This window comes from Hypanus sabinus, chromosome 11 (genome assembly GCF_030144855.1).
Source record: "Hypanus sabinus isolate sHypSab1 chromosome 11, sHypSab1.hap1, whole genome shotgun sequence".
Taxonomy (NCBI): domain Eukaryota; kingdom Metazoa; phylum Chordata; class Chondrichthyes; order Myliobatiformes; family Dasyatidae; genus Hypanus; species Hypanus sabinus.
Genome location: NC_082716.1, coordinates 67,761,380 through 67,786,408, shown reverse-complemented (window position 1 = coordinate 67,786,408; position 25,029 = coordinate 67,761,380). Strand labels below are relative to the sequence as shown.

General features: G+C 39.8%; 1 protein-coding gene across 1 annotated transcript in view; it reads right to left on the bottom strand.

The window, feature by feature from the left end:
- dph5 (diphthamide biosynthesis 5) overlaps nt 1-25,029 on the bottom strand; it is an 83,215-nt gene that overhangs the window by 15,075 nt on the left and 43,111 nt on the right. The window contains exon 4 of the mRNA XM_059984634.1: nt 4,074-4,194. Within this exon, the coding sequence (XP_059840617.1) occupies nt 4,074-4,194 (121 nt within the window). The remainder of the gene's footprint in view (nt 1-4,073; nt 4,195-25,029) is intronic.

Sequence of the window (25,029 nt, the reverse complement as noted above, 5' to 3'; positions counted from 1 at the left end):
CATAGGTTATTGGTGAGTAACTGTCAACAAGTTTCCTACACTTTGCTGATGATTGAGAGGAGACTGATTGGGTTGTCCTGCTTTTTGTGAACAAAACATATCCAGGCAATTTTTCTACATTACTGGGTACATGTACATGCAAGTGTTGTAACTACTGGAATATCATGGATGGAAGCACAGCTTCTTCTGGAGTTCAGGTTTTCAGTACTAAAGCTATGATGTCATTTGGCCTGACAGCCTTTGCTGTATTAATAAATCACTGACAGCAATAGACATTGTGTATAATCAGAGCTGAAGTTGGACATGCATTGCATTTAACTCAAGATAATTCCAACATTTATTTCTCCAGTGTACTTACTGAAGCCCATATTGTGAGAATATATATGTTGGCAAATCTCCAAGTAGATGGAGAAAGACAGGCTGTCATCTACAGTGTTCTGAGAAAAACAACTCATGTTACAACATTAATATAATTGTATTTTCAATGACTGACTTTAGTTTTGTTTTCTTAACAATCCATAATTACTGAAAGAAAACAAGTTTTATGAAGAGCACTGATGTTATTACTGTGTTTGAAAACTGAGAAAAGAAAGGCCTTGGATAATGTTTTAATATTGTAATGGTTTGTTAAAGTAATGTGATGAGATAGATCTTGATGCAATTTATGGTTATCTTGCATTTGTAACCTAGTAATAAAACAAATTTTGAAGTGTGTTCTATCAAAACATTGTTCTTCGATGTCTATAAAAAGATTAAGAATGTACTTAATTGATGACTATATGATGAAAAGAAAAAGATTAAAAATACAGTTTTTAAATTAGGAGGATAAGAAAGGTAAAAGATGGATTTAGTTGGAAAGGTTAAGGAAAACACCTAGGTTCTATACCTATATTAAGAGTGAAAGGGTGGCTAGGGTGAGAGTAAAGTCCCTTAGAAAGCAGCAGGACCACCTATGTCCAAACTGCAAGAGATGGGTGGGATTTTTAATGAGTATTTCTCTCAAGTATTTATTGAAGAAAAAAAAATCATGTTTACTCAAGATATAAGGGAAATAAGCGGAGATGTTTTGGAGGACATTTATATTACCAGGGAAGAGGTATTTGTAGCCTTAAATCCCCTGGGCCCTACCAAGTGCATTCGCAGTCTTTGTGGGAGGTCAGAAAAGAAATTGTAGAGTTCTTGCAGAGATATTTGCTCCCTCCACCACTCTCCTCCGTCTAGCAGAATTTGTCTTCACTCTTAATGATCTCTCCTTTGGCTTCTCCCACTTCCTTCAAACAAAAGGTGTAGCCATGGGCACTCGCATGGGTCCCAGCTATACGGAACAGTCTTTGTTCCAAGACTACACTGTGTCTGTCTCCACTTTTCCTACGCTACATCGATGACTGCATTGGTGCTGCCTGCACCCATGTGGAGTTTGTTGACTTCATCAACTTTGCCTCCAACTTCCACTACCCTGCCCTCAAATTTACCTGGTCCATTTCTGACTCCTCCCTCCCTTTCTCGATCTCACTGTCTCTATCTCTGGTGACAGCTTTATCTACTGATGTCTATTATAAACCCATGGACTCTCACAACTTCCTGGACTAAACCTCTTCCCACCCTGTTACTTGTAAAAACGCCATCCCCTTCTCTCAATTCCTCTGTCTCTGCCACATCTGCTTTTAGGATGAGGCTTTTCATTCCAGAATGAAGGAGATGTCTTCCTTTTTCAAAGGAAGGGATTTCCCTTCCTCCACCATCAACGCCACCCTAAACCACATCTCTTCCATTTCATGCACATCTGCTCTTAACCCACCCTCCCACTACCCTACCAGGGATAGGGCCCCTCTTGTCCTCAGCTACCACCCCACCAGCCTCAGCGTCTAGCATATTAATTCTCCGGAACTTTCGCCATGTCCAACGGGATCCAACCACCAAGCACATCTTTCCCTCCCCTTCACTTTCTGCTTTCTGTATGCTTTCTGCTTTCTATATGACTCCCTTGATCATTCATCCCTCCCCTTATCCTTGCAAATGGAACAAGTGCTACACCTGCCCCTATACCTACTCCCTCACTACCATTCAGGGCCCCAGGCAGTCCTTCCAGGTGAGGTGAACCTTCACCTGTGAGTCAGTTGGGTTCGTATACTGTGTCCAGTGCTCCTGGTGTGGCCTCTTGTATATCAGCAAGACCCGACGCAGATTGGGAGACTGCTTCACCGAGCACCTATGCTCCGCCCGTCAGATGAAGCAGGATTTCCCAGTGGCCGCCCACTTTAATTCCACTTCCCATTCCCATTCTGATATGTCAACCCATGGCCTCCTCTACTACCAGGATAAGGCCACACTCATGTTGGTGAACAATAGCTTATACTCCATCTGGGTGGCCTCCAACCTGATGGCATGAACATCGATTTCTCGAACATCGGTTAATGCACCCCCCCCACCCCCTCTTTTCCCCTCTCTCAACTTATCTCCTTGCTGCCCATCGCCTCCCTCTGGTGCTCCTCCCCCCTTTTCTTTCTTCCATGGCCTCTGTCCTCTCCTATTGGACTCCCCATTCTGCCACCCTTTATCTCTTTCACCGATCAACTTTGCAGCTCTTTACTTCATTCCCCCCCCTTCTGGTTTCAACTATCACCTTGTGCTTCTCTCTTGCCTCCCTCCAACTTTTAAATCTACTCCTCATCTTTTTTTCTCCAGTTCTGCCAAAGGGTCTCAGCCTGAAACGTTGACTGTACATTTTCCCATTGATTCAGCCTGGCCTGCTGAGTTCCTCCAGCATTTTGTAGGAGTACAAGTGTATCACTCATTGAAAGTGGCATTCTAGGTCATCAGGGTAGTTAAAAAAAAAAGATGCAGGTCTTCATTAGTCAGGGCACTGAATTAAGAAGCTGAACCATTAAGATGCAGCTGTAGAAATTGTTAGGGAGTCTGCCCATGGAATACTGCTTACAATGTTGGTTATCCTATTATAGAAAAGACATGGATAAACCAGAAAGGGTACAGAAAAGATTTAAGAGGATGTTTTCTGATGGGCCTGAGTTATACGGAAAGGTTGACCAGGCTAGGTCTTTATCTCTTGGAATGAAGGGAGACCTCTTGGAAATGTTTAAAATTATAAGAGGCATAGAAAAGGTGGAATAAAATAGCAGTCTTTTCCCAGGTTAGGAAATCCAGAACTAGGGGGCCGAGGTTTAAGATGAGAATGGAGAGATTTAGTAAGGATCTGAGGGACAACTTTTTCACACAGGATTGTGAGTATATGGAATCAGCTGTCAGGGGAAGTGGTTGACGCTGATACAATAGTATCATTTAAAAGCACTTAGATGCGAAGCGCAGAATCAAATATCGTTATGATGATTATAAGCTCTAATATCAATTGTTTGGTGACAGTAAAGATGGGTACAAGGAGGGAGGAGCCAGGAGGAATACAGGCCAAATGCAGGAAATTGGGACTAAATGCATGGGCATCATGGTTGGCATAGGCTTATTGAGCCAAAGGGCTTGTATCCATGCTATATTTCTCTATGATTTCAATGAAATATTTATTCATCTTCCACTTTCATCTTAGGCCATCTGCCATACAGTATATATCACTTAATATCTTATGGTGAAAGTATTCTTCAAAGACTAAGTGCCATAGTTTACTGGATATAGATGAGCATGCCAAATCAATTAAGAATTCAACAAGATTATTTTAGCATGTTAGATTCAGTAAATGCTTTAGTTGAAATTCCTTCATTAAGTTTTCAAGAGCCATTAATTTCTTAAATGCTGCTATAGCAATGATATAGTATCAATGTTTTCTCAGGAAATCTGATTTACAATGTGCTGGGAAGAAGACTGAAGGATGGAATGGAATGGTTAAGATATATGAGGTTCAACGTTAACTTCATTTTCGGATTCAAGCATCCACACTTGCAAAGAAGTTGAGAAGAATTTACTTTGGCAAATACTTCAACTTTCAAACTATGTTTGGTCATGAAATAAAACAATTCCAATAAATGAGGGTCAGCCATTGGAACATCTAGGTGTTTAGTGTGGTTTGCCCTTGACAACACAGGGAGAAAATAAAAGAAATGTCCCACCAAGTAAGCATAATGTGTGAACTCCATTCTGTCGGTTCCTCTTTATTTTGTCATAGAAGCTTTCAGGTTTCCATGTCTCTGTCCAGAGTACAAAGGATACAGTTTCACCAAAATTGTACAACTAGGGAAAAACAAACAAATAAAATCAATCAATGTCATCAATATTTACGTGAATCCATTTCTGATCTTAATATTGACACACAGAAGTTTTATTTTTGATGAATTTCAATCCAAATCACTTATCTTTCCATTTCCTTCTAGAGATGCTGCCTGACTATTAGTTACTCCAGATTTAAACATCTGCATTTTCTTAAATGCTTGGACAAATTGTACAGACCTGTTTTGGGTGCTATAATCGCAGAGTGGCACACTGGTCAGCCAGAGTCCTGTGATCATTGCTGAGCTTGTTACCTTACTCTAGGCAGGGGTTCCCAACCTGGAGTCCATGATCACTTGTGTAATGGTATTGGTCCATGGCATAAAAAAGATTGTTCTAGAGGAATTAATGGACTAAGGAGAGTTGTGTAGTCAGAGAGAGAGGAGTGAACAACAGCTTACATTTCTCCTAAAAGCAACACGCATTACACGCTGGAGGAACTCAGCATCTATGGAAATGATGTTTTGGACCAAGACCCTTGCTTTCACCAGGACTGGAAAGGAAGGGGGAAGAAGCCAGAATAAGAAGGTGGTAAGATGGGAAGGAGTAGAAGCTAGAAGGTGACAGGTGAGGCCAGGTAGGTGGGGGAGCAAATAAGAAGCAGGGAGGTCTGGAGAAGAATAAATTTTCAATGACTTAGAATAACACTGCACAAGAGGCCATTGAATGAGTTTTTGAATTAGAACTAATATTCCTTTTTTCCCATTCCATTCTGTTTACAATAGGAAGAGTAAATACGATTTTCAATGTAACTATTTGTTCTGTCAAATGAAAATGTTTGCAAAGAAGGGTGTACAGTGGAAACAGGGAAAAGAGTCTGCTTCCTAGTCCAGCACTCCAGATCTTGTAAAGATCATACCATATCTACGAGGAGTGATTGATAACTTCGTGGCCTAAGGTAGGAGGAGTCAATTTTAGAAAACCTAGCACATTTACTTTTCAACGTAGTCCCTCCTACATTTACACACTTAGTCCAGCAGTCGTGGAGCATACAGATCTCAGAGTTGAACTGCATGTAAATACAACGAGAGCTGTATAACTCATTTCCTTCCACCTTAGGCCACGAACTTATCTATCACCCATCTGTGGACACTTTCTGGAGGTCCAAGATCCGTATGCTCCACGACCACTGGACTAAGTGTGTAAATGTAGGAGGGACTATGTTGAAAAGTAAATGTGCTAGGTTTCTAAAATTGACTCCTTCTACCTTAGGCCACTTACTTATCAATCACCCTCGTACATTAGCATGTTATTTTTTATTGGTAATGCCATACTTTAAATACTCAAGATTCTACAGCACTTTTAATTATGATTCTTATATTGTATGTAACATATGTATGTACATGTATGAGTATGTAACATGTAGCAAAGATTCACTATATAGCATGAACCTCAAGATATAAGCCAAATTTGCATAAAATATTTTCAGGATATTACAAGTAATAACACAGTGCCTGTCTTAATGCAAACCACAACACTACTGTACTGAAAATAAAATAAATCAGACACAACAAATATATGGCGTTTCCTTGGGTAAATCTCTGTAATTCAAAGTGGACCAATTTTAGGATTCACATTTGTAAAATTACAGCAAGACCTTTACATATTTGAAATCTAAAAAGGCATCACTAAAAAGTGATAAAACTACTCACCAACAATTACTATCATGACATTTCTGAATTTAATTTTACAAAATGTTTGCCCCATAGCTCTTTCAATGATGATGCAATCCATACCCTGAGCCGAGTTCAAGGTACCATCCAACAGTGGGGGCTTTATTAGCCTTATTAAAGCAGAGATGCTTTTAAACCACTACATACGTGCTTAGTGCCATATAAAACTTTCAAAAGGTTCAACATTTGATTCTTAATCTTAGAGGACAAGCTGAATTGCAGATAGAACAAGACTTGGGGTGGAAGGCGGGGAGCAGAGAAAAGAGATGAGTAATTGGCAGATCAACTATGTCTTTTGTTAAATTATTATCCAATGGTTTTTTTCTAAACAGTTGAATGTTAGAAGACCAAATTGTACATGACTGTAATATCCTATCCAATGACATTAATGGATAAAGAATTGTTATTTGAGTGAAAAAGTCAAAGGTGCCAAAAGCTAAGAAATAACATTTCAGTTAGAATCAATACTTCTTCAGAAGCAAATATCTGAACATAATATCACACAACATCTGGTTGCTCTTCAGTCAGAGGGCATGGCTTCTTCATTATTACGTCACTGGAGCACTCAGCTGTACAGAGGATATTGTACAATTTTTGTAATCAAAAATATATAGATTTGTGGAAGTTTCAAGTTGCATATCCATGCTCCAGTGATCACAGATGCAAATTTCTGTCTAAAGCAGATTTTAAAAATAATTCTTAAAAATTAATGACGTACATTTTCAATCTACAAATACAACAAAAAAAAAATGCTTTTAATGAACTTCAGGACACAAACTGAATAAAAAAAAAACAGTTTTTACAACTCAACAACAATGTTTTTATGGCTACTAAAAGCATACGAAACAGAAGCAGACGTAGACCTTTTGGACCCTTATTCCTACTCTGCCATAAATACAGGCAGTAGATTCAACAGCTTGGAAAATTATGAATAAAGTAATAGAAATAATGACTGCAGAAGTTTCCAGAATAAAGAGTAAGACAGAAAATTAGAAAGGGACAAGAACTAAGAATTTAATTTCGGGCAAAACGGAAACGAAATTGAAAAGGGTGATGAATACAGGAATGAAGATGGTATATCTGAATGCATGCAGAGTACAAAATAAGTGAGATAATCTTGTAGCATCGTTAGAAATTGGCAGGTATGACGTTTGCATCATTGAGTCATAGTTGAAGGAAGATCAGAGCTGCGAGCTTGACATCCAAGGATACACATCATATTGATAGGACATGCAGGTGAGCAGAAGGGGTGGGATGGCATAGTTGGTAAAAATGAATTCAAATCCTTAGAAAGAAGTGACTTACGATCAGAAGATGTAGAATCCTTGTAGGCTGAGTTAAGAAAGATGTGGGATACAAATTACAACGTGAGACAGAAAAGGCATGTTAAAAGGAGATTGTTATAATAGTCTTGGGGTTTTCAATATGCAGCTTTGTGGCTAAATTTGTGGATGATGCAAAGATAGATGGAGGGGCAGGTAATGTTGAGGAAACATGGAGTCTGCGGAAGGACTTGGCTGCATTAGGAGAATAGTCAAAGAAATGGCAAATGGAACACAGTGTAGCAAATTGTATGGTTTTCACAAACAAAACGTGTAGACAAATTCTAAAGAGCGAGTAAATTCAGAAATCAGAGGTGCAAAGGAACTTAGAAGTCCTAGGTAGGATTTCCTAAAGGCCACCTTGCAGATTACGTCCGTTGTAAGGAAGGCAAATGCAATGTTCGCTTTCAATATGAGAAAACAAGAATATAAAAGCAAGGATGTAATACTGAGGCTTTATAAGGCATTGATCAGATCATATTTAGAGTACTGTGAATCGTTTTGGGCTACATCTGCAAGAAAGGAGGTGTTATAATACATTGCACTCAATTGCACTTCAATTTATTTAATAATCTCTTCAGTGACACCAGAATAATCTCTTCAGTGAATCAAAATATTCAGAGTTATAGCTTTACCCTTATCTGTTCAGTTGGTTGCAATCTCAAATAATTCCAACAAATTAGACTGAAATGATTTCCCTTTCATAAATAGACATTCACTCTGTCAAGTCTTTCATTATTTTCTAAATGTGCTACCACCATTTCCTTAATAATAGATTCCAGAAATGTTTACTACTGTTGATGCCAGACTGACTGGTCCATAATTTACCATTTTCTCAGTTACTACCTTCCAATCTATGAGAACAGTTCTAGAATTTGTGGATTTTTGGAAGATAACAACCAATACAGTCATTATCTCCAGAGGCAATCACTTCAAAAACCTGGAAATTTGATTATCAGGTGCAGAAGTCTTAATACCATTAATTTCACCAAAACCATACTTCTAAAAATAATTATAATTTCTTTCAGTCTTTTATTTAGTTGGGATCTTCTGATTCTAATACTTCCTGTAGCTTTTCTGTGTCTTCTTGAAGGAAGAGACACACCATTTGCTTTATTTCTCTATCACTTCCTCAGTGTAGTTTCTTTTCTCATTGTAGGGGACCTACTTTAACGTTTTTTCTAACAAAAGCTTTTGTAGTTTGATGTTCACACTTCTCACTAGATTATTCTTACATCCCACCTTACTTTTTCTTATTCAATTTCTTGAGCAATTTTGTTGAATTTCAAAATGTTCCCAATCCACAGATTCACTGGTCTTTTGAGAACTTTAGAAACCTTTTGATTTGGCCCACTACTATCTTTAAATCCTCTTCTTTGTCCTGGCTACCCTGCAATTTTGCTTTTGTGCTTCAAAGGGATACACTTATTGAAAACTATAATATTTATTTAAGGTTTAGCGATGACTTCTTTACTGTCTAACTTAACTTGCTTTGATTAAATACAACAGCTCAATTTCAGTTTAAATTATGTTCAATCTTTATAAGTGACTGCATATGACACATTTTTGAACCTTATAGTGAAACCAGATTGCAAAGTGAATAAATTGTTTATATGGACAATGTTATAATTATGGGTAACAGTAATATAAAACATTTATTGAAGCAAAATTTCTCAAAGCCTTTATGGAGCAACTTTCAAGTTCTGGAAGTAACTTTTTGAACAAAGCACTAAACTTTAGGCATCGTCGTAGAGAACAGAAGAGTTGGATAGATTAAGGGAGAAAATTATTTAATTTAGAGTCAAACAGCTAAAGGCAATATTACCAATGGTGAAGAAAATCAGGCACATCAGAAATGGAATATGTGTGTGTATGTGTGTGGGGGGGAAGGGGTTGCAGGGTTGCAGATATCTTAGATTCTTGTATGATAAAACACATTGCATCCTCCAATTGTTTGTGATTAATGGCATGGGAAATCCAGTATTGTACAGCTCATATGGAATCACAACACAGGAAGCTTCGAAAAACTTAGATCAGGAATTCCATCCTATAAAGGAAAAACAAGAATTTTAAAAAATACCAGAAGTAGAAGTAGCAAACTCAACCTATGACATAGGCTTCACCAGCTTCCACGACTTTTGTGTTTGTGACTTTAAGGTGAAACAATAAGGTTAATTTAAAACAAGCCCTAACAAAAAAATCTATAATTTATTGGCCTAACATTTGTTTCACAATATTCAAGCTAGAAATGAAGGTTGCCTATTAGCTCAAGTTTTCATCAACTAATAGATACAAATTGTCAATTTTACTTCAAAACAAAGTGCTGTGCCTTCATGGTAGGTACCCTGATGGTAATTTAGCAGCACTGGGTTTGACAGAAGAGAAATACTGTTAGATTTCCACTCTTGATCACTATCCAAAACTCTTAGATATCTGGTGAGAATGAAATTAAGTCAAATGATACTGTATTAATAGGAATCTATGGAAGGGTGCTACCACATACAACAATTGTAACTTTACACAGTGCATACCTTCAGGAAATATGAGTAGGGTATGGTAAAAAGTAGGGGAAACAAATTGCAAAGAATCCACATTAACACATCGGTTGGATTCCTCATTTATTTAAAATCCACTTTCTGCAATTTCCTTCATCACTCTAGTAATATAATTCCAAACCCATTCTTAGGTATTCTTTATCCCAGGAATTTATCGGGATTGCATCTTTAGCCTGCAGAACTAATTGAAATGACTCCAACGCTAAGTGCTCCAAGTTAGATACAGATTAACTGCACAGGAAGCTATTTCAAATCTAGATATTACAATTCAATTATACAAATTTACCTTTGAATATAGAGGATCATTCTCAATAACTTTCATGAATTTTTTTTTTACAGTGTGAGTTCCCAGCACCAATAAAAGTTGCCTCAAAAATCAGCAACATAATCCTCAACATTGATCAGAACACACTTGATCACTCAAACTTGCAGCTTCAGTTGAGATGTCACTGCTCTATTTATCTATTAAAATACTACAGAAGTGAAACTGGAAGTGAAGCTTTAGATGTCAATATAAAAGAAATTTTTTAAAAAACTCTCAAATCTGTTTAACTGCAGAATTACATTATGTATTGAGGCAGTTTTAATAATCTAAAGAACATGCGTTTAAAGACAAATCACACATTGCAGTATGTTAATTAGCTGGAAAAAATTCAGAAGGGCTCTATATAATCACAAAGCAACAATTAAGACAAACTAATTTTAGGTTTTAAAACATTATAGATTACATGAGGAAAGGCAGATACCAGAGATCACACTATTCTATGTATTTATTAGGATTTTTTAAAGAAAGAAGAAATACTTCGTAGGACAGAATATTCAAGGTATTGGGATATGCCATTTTGTTCAATTAAGCTCATAGTACAGCTGAAACAATTTCAAATCTGAATATTAAAAATCACCTAAACTTCAAATATTAAGGACCACTCACAATTATTTTTGAATCTTCCAATAATAATTACATTTAATACATTCCCACTGGTGATTCAAGTTGCTTCCAAAACTATGCATGATAAAATACTGCTGATGTTTACCAACTGTAAAACAATTTTTCTAATGTCAACAGTAAATTTACTCTTCAGTAATTTAATGTCTACATCCTCTTCTGATTGCTTGATTTGTTTTGAACCATTAGGGTGCAGCAAGCATCTGTATCTTTTAATATCTAATTTTGATTTAAATGAAACTAAAAATAATCAGATTGCCAGATGAAATTGATAAACTTTAATTATTTGTTCAAGATTGTTTTTAAAAATCTAGAACTTCTCACATAAGCTGCACACTGAGAACATCATTTAATTCTGAGTTTTGGAATTACAGCACAATTGTGAAGATCTAATGAACATAAGTGAGCCAGCACAGCTGTGCCACAAGGGAACCGTTTTCAGGAGCATTAGGTCTCTTGTTCCAAAAACCTAAAAATCAGTGGTGGTGATATGTTTTCAATGATTTAAACCACTCTATTTACTAAATGTGTCCTATGCTGCTATACAATGGTTGTTCAAGCAACGTGTAGGAACTCAAATAGTGGAAACATTATTAAAAATACGGCTGAGGTCAACACATATTTGGAGTTGTTCGTTATTAAGAAAGAGAATGGGAGAAGCAACAAACACTATGAAACTCTGATTTAAGTCAAATAAGCCAGTTGATGAGTAGCTAACTCAGAGCAGTCAGTCAAAGAGTCTCAGCAATATCTGAAGAAGCAAAACAACAAACTTCAGTGAACTGTGGAGAGCATTCTGACTAGTTGCATCACTGCCTGGTATGGAGGTGCCCATGCAGAGGATTGAAAACACTTTAGTGTTGTAGACTCAGCCAGCTCCACAATGGGCACTAGCCTCCCCACAATCGAGAACATCTTCAAATGTCTGCCTTAAGAAGGCAGCATCCATTCTTAAGGACCCTTATCACCCTAACATGCCCTCCTCTCATTTATACCATCAGGGAGGAGGCACAGGAGCCTGAGGACACACACACACACAACATTTTAGGAACAGCTTCTTCACCTCCACTATCAAATTTCTGAATATTCTATGAACCCATGAATGCTACCTTACTATTTTGCTCTCATTTTTGCACTGTAAGAAATATTTTTAAAAAATAATTACTTTGAAATATTTCTTATTTTAACAATAATTCTTTTATGTATTGCACTGTACTGCTGCTGAGAAACAAATTTTATGACAGACACAACATAAACACGAAAAAATCTGCAGATACTGGAAATCTAAGCAACATACACAAAATGCTGGAGGAACTCAGCAGGTCAGGCAGCATCTATGGAAATGAATATACAGTTGATGTTTCAGGCCAAGACCCTTCTTCAGGACTGGGAAGGGGGAAGACATCAGAATAAAAAGGTGAGGGGAGGGGAAGGAGGCTAGCTAGAAAGTGATAGGTGAAGCAAGGTGGCTGGGAAAGGTCAAGGGCTGGAGAAAAAGGAATCCCTTAGGAGAGGAGAGTGGATCATAGGAGAAAGGGAAGGAGGAGGGAGCTCAGGGGGAAGTGACAGGTGTGTGAAAAAAGGTGAAAGGTCAAATGGAGGGAGTGGGGAATAAAAGGGGGGATTTTTTTAAGGTAAGGAGGAATAGATATTTGTGCCATCATTTTGGAGGCTACCAGACAGAATATAAAGTGTTGCTCCTCCACCCTGAGGATGGCATCAGCTTGGAACATCAGGCCATGGACTGCTGTATCAGAATGTAAATGGGAATCGGAATTAAAATACTTGGCCATTGGGATATTCTGCTTGTGGTAGGTGGAGTGGAGGTGCTTGGTGAAGCAGTCCCCCAATTTACAAAGGGTTTCACCAATGTAGAGGAGGACACAATAGACATCCCCAACAGATCTGCAGTCGAAGTGTTGCCTCACCTGGAAGGACTGTTTGGTGTTCTGAATAGAGGAGAGGGAGGAGGTGAATGGGCAGGTGTAACACTTGCAGGGATAACTGCTGGGAGGAAGATTTGTGGGGAGAGATGAATGGACAAGGGAACTGCAAAGAGAATGATCCCTGCAGAAAGCAGATGAGGATGGAAGGTAAAGATATGTTTAGTGGTAGAATCCCTTTGGAGATAGTGGAAGATGCGAAGGCTGATGGGGTGGTATCACTGACATATGTCAGCAATAACAAACTTGATTCTGATTCTAAAAGCAATCACGTAAGCTAACCTGCAGTTTGCATTAAAAAAATTAAACGTATATAAAAGTGTATTTCACCTATGACAGTAATGGCAAAGTTATGCTTTTGGAATGAGGTCTCACATCCTTCCCCCAGATAAAATACTTTGCATGGCATTTCAAATTTTCCTCTAGACTGGGGGTAGAATACCCACAATCAAGGGATAATCTGACACAATAATAAGAACAAGTTAAACTGCCCTTACATACACATGTCAGACAGCATCTGTGGAGAACACAACATATTTAATGTTTCAGGTTGATGATATCTGTTTTCATCTCAGATTTTCAGTTTCCTTCTGCTATTCATGGCAGCTCAAAGGTCCATCACTGGGCCTTGAAAATGTGATAGAAATACAAGGAAACAGCTGTGAAAAGAGTTGTGTTGAACCCTGGAAAGGTTTCACTGCTAATGTAATGGTCTTTCAGTAGAAGCAGTGTTTGGGTTATGGCGAGAGACAACTGGGCTTTGGAATGTGCCATCTGATGAAGGGAGTGATTTTTTCTTGTTGTGTGCCTGAGACGGAGGTGATCTACATCTATCGTTCGATGAGAGATGAAGAGAGAAGACGCATAAAAGGGGAGGTCATAGACAGCAGGACAGATTGGACTTGGAGTGGGGCCAGGAATTGATGAAGCCCTAGGGCAGGGGTGTCAAACTCATTTTAGGTCACGGGCCGGATTGAGAAAAAATCGACTTCATGCGGGCCGGATCAGTTGTGCACGCGCGTGTGCTCCCACAGCTTTCGTTGCCTTCATTTTTTCAACCTGCTCTCATGTGTCTCAGTCTCTGCCATATCTAAAATTGTTTCACTTTACGAATTTTGTTTTTTATGAAGCCGATTGCCCAGCAAGCATTCTTTTTATGATTGGTATTAACTTTTAGACGTAGGTTACCAGAAAGTAGGCAATGAGAAAGAAACAATGCTATTTCGGCTAAGATTGTTTTGGGAGCCATATCTTTTCCATTAATAAACCATTTGAAATCAAGCATTAGCAAACACAAATGTAGACCTAACGCAGGAGTGTCAAACTCAAATACACAGTGGGCCAAAATTTAAAAATCGGTACAAGTCGAGGGCCGGACTGGTTCAGCGTTTATTGCAAAACTTATTGAAATGAATTTATTACACATATTAACCTGGAACTAACAAAACTTAGGTTATTGCCTACAAAAACAACATTGAACATTAAATAAATAAAAAATCAGTTGCATTTATTTCTTATGGCTTTATCTGCAGCTTTTCCGGAGTAATTTCTAATGAAAACATTTTTCCACAGGCCAACACTCTGTGATTCACACTAGTCTAAGCCAGATACTTGGCATCTCATCTTGGATGCAAGTTCATCAATGTTTGGAGTCAGGCTCTGAGCTGAGGAAATCCTCAGAATTGAGTGAAGGTGTTCATCAGAAAGATGACTCCTGTGTGATGTTTTGTTTATCTTCATCAAAGAGAACAGTTGTTCACACGGATATGTGCTGCCAAACATAGAGAGCATTTGAGCAGCTTGGGTACGCAGCTGGGGCATTGTGTCGGGAATGAAACGTAGAAACTGTGCAGCGCCCACCGAGTCATACTTTGCCTTGAGTGTGTCACTACATTGGAGTTCAATCAGCTCCATTTGTATGTTGGTTGGTGCGCTTTCCACGTCAGCTGCAAATGGATTACTGAGCAGTTCAAACCTGTTTTTTTGGGCTTCAAAGTCGGCAAATCGCCGTGTGAAGTCGACACCAAGTATGCTAAGTTTTTCAGCAAACTTTGCATGTGGGAACACTGCGGTAGAGACCTGCTCTTTCATAGTTTGGCAACATGGAAAATGGCTCAAGTTTTCTTGCTGCATCTGCGTCTCCCACAGGCGCAGCTTGGTTTTAAAAGCCCTCACTGCAGCATACATGTCTGTGATCACACGACCCCGCCCCTGAAGCTGCAGGTTGAGCGCATTGAGATGGCTCGTGATGTCACACAGAAACGCCATTTCACAAAGCAACTTTTTATCCCGGAGCTCTGTTGTATCTTTCCCTTTGCTTTCCATGAACTGACAGATCTCCTCACGCAACTCGAAACATCTTTTCAGCACTTTTCCTTGGCTTAACCATCGCACCTCTGTGTGATAGGGCAAATCATTATATTCTGAACCCAACTCCTCCAGAAACGACTTGAACTCGCGGTGATTTAAACCTTTGGCTCTTATGAAGTTAACTGCTCGTGTTATGGTGCTCATTATATGTTCCATTTTCAAGGCTTTGCCACACAACGATTCCTGGTGTATGATGCAGTGATAAGCTGTCAGCTCACCTGCGCCATTTTCCTCCCGCATCTTCTCCCGGATCCTGCCCACCAATCCACTCTTTTGATTGCACATCGTGGGCTTCTGTTTCTTGTCCAGATGCTTGTATTTGTTGTGGTGTTTCGTTTCACAGTGTTGTCTTACGTTATATTCTTTAATTACAGCCACACCGTCTCCGCACACAAGACAAACAGGTTTGCCCGTTATATCTGCGAACATATACTCTGCCTCCCACCTGCCTTGAAAACCCCTGTTTTCAAAGTCCACCTTTCGTTCAGCCATTTTTGGGGTGAGGGATAGCAGAAAGTTGACCACACGTGACTAGCGCCATAAGGATGCTGATGAGAGAGTAAGGCAAGCGCGAGCAATGCACTGGCAGTGCATTGTGGGATTTGTAGTATTAGTGGTGCATGCAATATACCGGCGGGCCAGCTCTAATAGAAAAAAAATTTATTCATTAATGATATTCAGGAAATAAACCAGGGAAACCGAATAAACACTAAAAACCCTGAAAACCTGGTACCTGAATAAACTCAGCATTAGCCATATCATACGCCATAGGCGCTTCGATTACTGGGGCCAGCTTTAATAGTAATTAGATATTATCTCGCGGGCCAAAGATAATTCCACCGCTGGCTGGATTTGGCCCACGGGCCTTGAGTTTGACATATATGCCCTAGGGAAATCAATGGAGGACCAACAGAAGGGAAACTGTGAGCTCCAACGTGCACATTAGACTGGTTCATTAAAATGGGCCTTTTTCTTTTTCTTTAATAACCTTTTAGTTGAATTAAGAATTATAAAGCTAATCGTTTAATTGCATATGGTGTACTGTCTGTTATTGCGTGGTACTGATTTGTAACGGGGGAACAGATCACACAGCATCTACACAAAAAAAGAGGTTTTGCACCTCAGATTTCACAAGTTTGGTGGTTCCAGAGACTGTTTTGCCTAGACTAATGTCACCGGCCGAACCTGAGGATTACAATTGTGGGGGCTCATCTGGGATTGATTTTGTTGGATGCTGTTTGATTGCCCTGAGCATTGAACCAGTGGGTTGTGTGTTTAAGTCTGTGCTAGTATGGATGCTGCTGGGATTGAGTGGTGGTGTGCATTCATGGGGTTACCAGTAAGAAATGTTTGCATGTTAAGTGGGCTAGATATTCATACTCCAGGTGAATTATTAATTTGACTTTTAAGTACTGTTAAAGCTGACAGCAAAGTTATGATTGTGGGGTGGAGGTTTGATAAAATGGTGGGCACAGACCTTTATTCAGTTCAGACTAGCACTGATGTAATGGCAGTATTACTGATGTAATGGTACTATTGAGGTCCCAGGTGAGGGGGGCTGTGGACTGTCCATACTTTCAGGGAGGAGGGTGTAGCAGAGCAGACCAAATCACAAGTTGAGTCTCCCATAGCAGGTGGAGGAGACTTCAAAAACAGGGTTCTCTTGTTTCTGTGGAGTGAGGGGAAGGGGTGGTCGGATTTGGAATGTCTAATTAGTCCCCGTTGCCCAGTGAAGAGTGAGAGCTGAGTTGGTACTAGCCCTTACTTCTCTGGTAAATAAATGGCCCAGTGCACAGGCAGAGGGTCCTAATTATTGGAAGCTAAGAATATTCTTTGGAATAACGCTGAAGCCTGAGAGGGAAGAGGAGTATGAGACTTGGGCGGAGCAGATGTCAGTTGTTAGAGGAGTGGCAGTGCTCTGATGACATAAGGAGACAGAGATTGGTTGAGAGTTTGAGGCTGCTGATGTTGTGAGAGCTTAAAGCCATAGTACCCCTTTGCCACTGCTGACACTTACATGTGAACACAGGAAAATGCATTTGGTGCGATAGGAAGTTCAATGGAGCTCAAGACAGGGTTTCAGAACATGCATCAGGAGAAAGGGATACGCTTTCTGCCTACACCTTTCGGCTCGAGAGGCAGCTAAATTGCTTGCGGTGCTGAGGGGTCATTCAGGCATCTGAGGTGGATCAGTTGAGAATGGACCAAGTAGCAAAGGGCACCCAGGACCTGAGTGATTGGGGTCTCCAACTGTCTCGTTAAATGCACCCCCTCCCTCATTTGTTGAGCTAATCAGAGAAGTATAGGATGAAGAGAATGTGTCGGAGGCACAGGAGGGCTCCATCAGCAGGGTACAGTACTCGGTAGTAACCCCTTGTGTTGAAATGACCATGGATAGCCCAACCCGGGGAGTGGTAAAGGGATCATGGCAGAGTTGGAAACTGAGATGTCCCGGTTGTTATCAGCAGGTGTGACCCCCCCACCCCCCGCTATATGATGGAACTGACAGAGAGGCACACCCCTTAAAGGGAAGGACTATGCAGGTGGCCAGGGTTCTGTGGGAATGAAGCTGGAGATTGAAGAATATGACAAGTTGTGCATTCGATGCATATAGAGGAAGACGCTGCCTACGTGGGCAGCTACCTTGTCCCACTTGCAGAGTGCGGATCCCTGGACCTGGTGTGTATGGATTTCCTGTCAACAGAGCCAGATGCCAGCAACATGGCCAATGTCTTAGTCATCACAGATCACTACACCAGATATGCGCAAGTTTTCCCTACCAAGGATCAGGAGGCGTCCAGGGTGGCCAAAGTGTTATGGGAGAAGTATTTCATTTATAATGGCTTCTCCAGGCGGATACATTGTGATCAGGGACGGGATTTCGAGAGTAGGCTCATCCATGAGTTACTGAGCATGCTTGGAATCAAGAATTCCGGGACTGCTCTTCATCACCTGCAGGGTGATCCCCAGCCCGAGGGGTTTAATCAGACCCTTCTAGACATGCTCACCACCTTGGAGATCAGCAAGAAGAGCAGGTGGAGTCAACATATTGGTCATCTGGTCCACTGCTACAACTGTACCCGAAATGAAGCTACCAGGTACTCGCCATATTATCTGATGTTTGGATGCAAGGCAAGGTTGCCCATCGATCTTTGTTCTGGGACTGACGAAGATGACCTAGCACCGAAGACCTATATGATATGAGAAGGGAGCTGAAAAAGGCTTATGAAGCAGCTGAGGTCGCAGCTGCCAAGCAGAGTCAAGGAAATAAGAGGAGGTATGATCAAAAGGTTAGGTTCTCCCAACTCATGCTGGGAGACTGAGTCCTCATAAGGAATTTGGGGCTACCCGGGAAGCATAAGTTGGCTGACCGCTGGGCGCTATGCCCTATGTAGTGGAGAGTCAGATGTCAAATGTACCAGTTTTCTGGGTGAAACCAGAGGATGGGAATGGGCCTGTCAAGATTCTCCATTGGAACCACTTCTGCCTCTGGGACAAGAGGTGCAGGTAGACCCAGAGCCCAACCTGGAGCCTACAACTACTAAGTGGACTCTTATGGTGACAGAGGGTGACTGAAGAACCAACAGCAGGAGAGATTAGGCCAGTCCCCACCCCTGAGTGGGATACTGATTCGGAGGATGAGGAAATGGGGTGAGGTCTATGCCGTCTTTTGCTAATTCCCCACTGATTGAGGAAAAGATTCCTATTCCCTTTCACACTGAGTCAGGTGAAATGGGGGGGGGGGGGTGTCTATCTGTGGACAGCCTGTGTTTCAGTAGGACCCTGCAAGGGATGAAGCGGGGCTCAGACAAGTGACAGAAGAGTCTGAGTTGCAGTTTACACCTGAGCTGGACTTAGAGCCCTGCATGAAGGGTTGGCAAATTATCTCAATGTCATGAGGACATGAATAAATTTGGTGGGTGGAGAGTGTAACACCCTGGGAAAGGTTTCACTGCTAATGTAATGGTCTTTCTGTAGAGGCAGTGTTTGGGTTATGGCTAGAGATAACGGGGCTTTGGAATGTGCACTGTCCAATGGAGGGAGTGATTTTTTTCTTGTGTGCCTGAGACCGAGCTGATCTCGGTCTTTTGTTCAGCAAGAGATGAAGAGAGAAGACGCGTAAAAGGGGAGGTCATAGACAGCAGGACGGAATGGGGCCAGGAGTAGACAAAGCCCCAGGGAAATTGATGGAGGACCAACGGAAGGGAAACTGTGAGCTCCAACATGCACATTAGACTATTTCACTAAAATGGGCCCTTTTTTTTGCTTTTCTTTAATAACCCTTTAGTTGAATTAAGAACTATAAATCTAAATAGTTTAATTGTAAATGGTGTACTGTGTGTTATTCCGTGGTACTGATTTGTAACAGGAGAATAGATCACACAGCATTCACATAAACAAGAGGTCTTGCACCTCAGATTTCACAAGTTTGGTGGAGCCAGGGATTGTTGCCAGCCGGACCTGAGGGTTACATTTTGAGATGATAAAGAGGACTGATGAGCACTGTGTTTTTGAGACTATCTAAATGGATTTTAGCAAGGTCTCTCATGGTGGTCTGGTCAAAAAGTCAAATCTCATGCAAACCAGGGAACATCTTGCATTTGGTAACATACACTATATTCAAGTCTTAAATTTAAATGTCAGGACCAGGATAAAATTATATCAGCAACAGAACCTATGTTTTGTATCAACTGTCAAAGCCATTTCAATATAAGGAAAGGTGATAAACAAAACATTTTAGCAGTTTGAGACAGGTAGAGGAATACGTGGAACTTTTAATGTATGTCCACAGATACCTAAAGACTGAAAAATATGTGGATTAAGTGGTTATAATATTTCCTTTATTATTTGAGGCATAGAAGAGCAAGCGAATTAAACTAGAGGGGTCTCGGGCTCATAATGTTGACTAATTATTTATTTTCATAGATACTGCCTGCCTGACTTGCTGAGTTGTTCCAGCACTTTGTGTGTGTTGCTTTAGAACTGTACTAGTAAGACTGTAGTTTTCTACACTGAAGAAGTGGAGAGGTAGTTAATGGGAATGTGACAGGACTGGAGCTTTTTTTTTAGCATATACTAATTTTCTTCAAAGAGGAGATTAAATTAAGGACTTAGAATAACTAGAAAGTCTCTATTTCCTTTATCAACCGAGTCAAAAACTAGAGAGCATAGATTCAAGAGACTGTCAAATTAGAGAAGATATGAGAAAAATCATTTGCTGTAAAAAAGTAGTTGTGTTGTGGAATTATTTGCCTGAAAGGATGATAGAAGCAAAAGTAGTTTTCAATTTAAATAATATTTTGATATGTACTTGATCTACAGGGCTATACAGATAATTATATAACATATAACCATTAACAATTACAGCACAGAAACAGGCCATCTTGGCCCTTCTAGTCCGTGCCAAACGCTTACGCTCACCAGATCTCTTACCAGATCTAATGCTGGAAGTTGTAAACAGGCATTGTTCCTTCTTTTACAACCAGTATGGACATGAAGGAACAAATGATCCTATGATTTTAAGCTCTGCTTCAGATCCTTGATCAGAAATCTTGGTTGCCATATTCAGTAAAATGCTACATTGCCGTAAATAATGGCCTTTAGATGAGATACACATTATAGCAAAACCTGGTCTACTTTTTCAGATGCAAAAGATACTGCACAGTTTGAAGAACCAGACTGTCACAGTGTATTTAGATTACTCTCAACCAATATCACTGCAATAATTGGACAGTTTTCTCAGCTTTATTCGTAGAATTATCACTCTTCATGAACTGATTGCTTCACTTGTCAAACCTACTATTGACTGCACATCAGTTAAGGAATTTGGGGAAACACATAACAGCACATATAAGCAAAATGTTTTTCTTTGCTTTCATTTCCTTTGAATAGCAGAAGTAAGCATTATTTCCCATTGGATAATGAACTTCTATATTATCTCTCTACTGTAATCTATGAACACATTTTTGAAGCAAAATATACAGTATTTTACAATCTGGAGAAGTACAGCACAGAAACATGTCATTCAACCCATCTACTCCATGCCAAAACCATTTAAACTGTCTACTCCTATCAACCTGCGTGGGGACCATAGCCCTCCATACCCCTACCATCCATGTACTTATCCAAACTTCTCTTATATGTTGAAATTGAGTTTGCATGCACCATTTGTGCTGGCAGCTCATACCACACTCTCACAACCCTCCGAGTGAAGAAGATTCCCCTCATGTTCCCCTTAAATTTTTCACCTTCCACACTCAACCCATGACCTCTGGCTGTAGTCCCACCAACCTTAGTGGAAAAAGCCTGCTATACCCCTCATAATTTTGTATACCTCTATCAAATCCCCCCTTAATCTTCTATGTTCCAAGGATTACAGTACCTGTACTAACTTTTTCAATCTTTCTTTATAACTCAGCTCCTCCAGACCCAGCAATGTCCTTGTAAATGTTATCTGTACTCTTTCAGCCTTGTTTACATCTTTCCTGTAGGTAGGTGACCAAAGCTGCACACAATACTTCAAATTAGGCCTCACCAATATCTTATACAACTTCAGCACAATGTCCCACCTCTTGTACTCAATACATTGATTTATGAAGCCCAATGTGCCAAACACTTCCTTTCTGACTTTATCTATCTGCAACACCACTTTCAATGAATTATGGACCTGTATTCCCAGATCCCTTTGTTCTACCACATTTTTTGGGGCCCTACTGTTCACAGTGTCCCTGTTGGTCCTACCAAAGTACAAAACATTGAATTTGTCTGCATTAAATTCCACCTGCCATTTTTCAGCCCATTTTTCCAGCTGATGCAGAACCCTCTGCAAGCAATAATAGCTGTTTTCGCTGTCCACTATATCCGCAAGCTTGGTGTCATCAGCAAATTTGCTGATCCAGTTGACTACATTATCACCCAGATCATTGATACAGATGATGAGCAGCAAAGGACCCAGCACCAATTCCTGAGGCACACCACTAGTCATAGGCCTCTAGTCAGAGAGGCAACCCTCTACTACCACCCTTTAGCTTCTCCCACAAAGCCAATGTTTAATCCAATATACTATCTCATCTTGAAAGCCTAGCAGCTATACCTTTTTGACTAGCCTCCCATGCGGGACCTTATCAAATGCCTTGCTAAAGTCCATGAAGACTACATCCACAGCCTTGCCTACATCCACTTTCCTGGCAACTTCCTCAAAAAACTCCATATAAGATTGGTTAGACATGACCTACCATGCACAAAGCCATACTGACTATCCTTAATTAGTCCATGGCTATCCAAATACTTATATATCCAGTCCCTTAGAATACCTTCTAATAACTTCCCCGCAAGTGATGTGAGACTCACCATCTTATAATTTCCTGGTTTATGTTTACAGCCCGTTTTAAACAGCACAACAACATTGGCTATCCTCTGGTAGCTGTCATTAAGGACTGTTTAAATATCTCTGCTAGGGCCCCAACAATTTCTGCACTTGCCTCCCATAGGGACTGAGGAAACACCTTGTTAGGCCCTGGGGATTTATCCACCCTGATTTGCCTCAGGATAACAAACACCTCCTCCTCTGTATCTGTAAAGGCTTCATGAAGTTGATGCTGCTTTGCCTCACCTACAGACTCTGTGCCCATCTGCTGAGTAAACAAATACAAAAACATCATTTAAGATCTCCCCCATCTTTTTTGGCTCCACTTATAGATGACCATTCCGATCTTCCAGAGGACCAATTCTGACCCTTGCAATCCTTTTGTTCTTCACGTATCTGTAGAAGCCCTTAGGATTCTTCTTCACTTTGTCTGCTAGGGCAACCTCTTGCATTCTTTTTGTCCTAATTTCTTTGTGCTTTCTTGCATTTCTTATACTCCATAAGTACTTCATTTCTTTCCACCTGCCTAAGCCTGCTTTGCACCTACTTTTTTCTCTTAACTAGGGACTCAATATCTCTTGAAAACTAAGGTTCCCTGAACTTGTTCTCCTTATCTTTTATTCTGATAGGCACATACAAGTTTTGTACTCTCAAAGTTTCACTTTTGAGGGCTTCCCTCTTATCAAATACACTTTTGCCAGAAAATAGCTTGTCCCAATCCACACTTGCCAGATCATTTCTGATACCATCAAAATTGGCCTTACTCCAACTTTAGAATCTCAAAATTATATTACTGGAATCTTCAATACAGATCAACACTGAGTGCTTCATATTACTAATTAAGAAAGTGGAAGTGTCAAACAGCTGCAATTTCAACACACAAAAATTACAGTAACAAGAATTATTTTCTCCTAAACAATTCTGACAGATTCATATCCAGGGTCCTCTTCCACATCTTAGCCTTCATCATCTGATGAATGCCCTGATAAGAGAGAACACCAGACTGATGAAAAACCAACAAAGGTGTTTCCTGTTATGATAGTAAAAAGACATAACACTTCATCAAAAGAAAATGCATTTCCTTTCCAATGAGTTTTGATAATCCTTATACAGTTTCATTACCTAGAAACAGAAATGCAAAATATCATGTTTTGAATTCTGGTACAGTAGCATTATTGTTATTTATTTTCCATTGATTCATATTTTACTTATCCTTTATTATACAGAGGCCATTTGGTTATCAGGTCCATGATAGTTCCCACCAGAGTTTTCCTATCTCTTTTTAATTTCTTAGTAATCAGCAACCTCTTCTCTCTCATATACCCATCAAGCCTCTTTTGAGCCTTCTATTTAACTACAGTAAAACATAATCTATGTAACACAATTAACTACCAATACATTGTTGAGATGTGCAAGAAAAACAAATGGTTAAAGAGAAAGCCATGCATGCCCCAGCATCCAAGGTTGGGAACGATCTGAATTCCTTGACTTGCTTGGAAGCCACAGCAACTGCTGCACCATGTTGTAGTGAGGAGTCAGAGTTCAATCTTTCTAAGTGGATTTTCTGATTTTTTTTAATTATAATTCTACTTATTACTTTTGACAACCAAATAAATTGATTTTGGGTTCCATGTTCCGAGTGTGCAGTATAAGAGAGCTCCAGGCAGTAGTGCAGGTTGCACAGGAAGGCATTTTAGTGTCATTATTGATAATCCAATAGAAATTTGCCACTAACAAATATGTTACCATCAAAGCCCAGGATTCACGTTGACAAGAATAAAATTACAAACTCAAAATGACATAACCATATCTGAAACAAATACCTAAATTTCAGAGGAAAACAAAGCAGTCAAGATTTCAACACAAAGAAAGAAGCAAAAAAAAATGCAGATAAGAGGAGATGGTTTGAAATGCAGGTCAAATGAATCACTTCTACCATAATGGCTGGTGCTACATTGCTGGCATAAAATGTTTATGTGCAGAACATATTGACTGTTTCAACATAAAACAGGAAGAGTAGGTCATATTACAACACAAGCCTACTCTACTGGTCAATAGATCACAAATTATCTAACCTTGGTCTCAACTCCATTTTTCTACATGTTCTCCATAGTCCTCAATCTCTCTTTGGGCTGTAAAATCTGCCCAACTCAACCTTGTTACCATCCCCAATTTAAAAACATCCGAAGATTCACAATGCTCTGAATCTCAGTGTCTATTTATCTTTTCAAATCCCCACATAATTTTAAACATTTCAATAAATTACCCCTATGAGGATAGATATTGTCTATATGGATTTTAGTACAGCCTTTGACAAGATCCTGCATGGCAGGCTAGTCTGGAAGGTTAGATCACATAGGATCCAATCAGAGAAAGCCAATGAGATTTGCATTGGTTCAATAGTAGGAAGCAAGAGTAATGGTTGAAGATACTTTCTTGGACTGGACACCTGTTACTACCAAAGTGCCACAGGGATCTGTGCGGGGACTTCCGCTGATCATTACTTATGTAAATGATTTGGGTGTGAATGTACAAAGCATGGTTAGTAAATCTGTGGGTAAATAGTTTGTATCGTAGAAAATTAAAGTTATCAAAAATTACCTGGTGATCTTGATCAGTTGGTA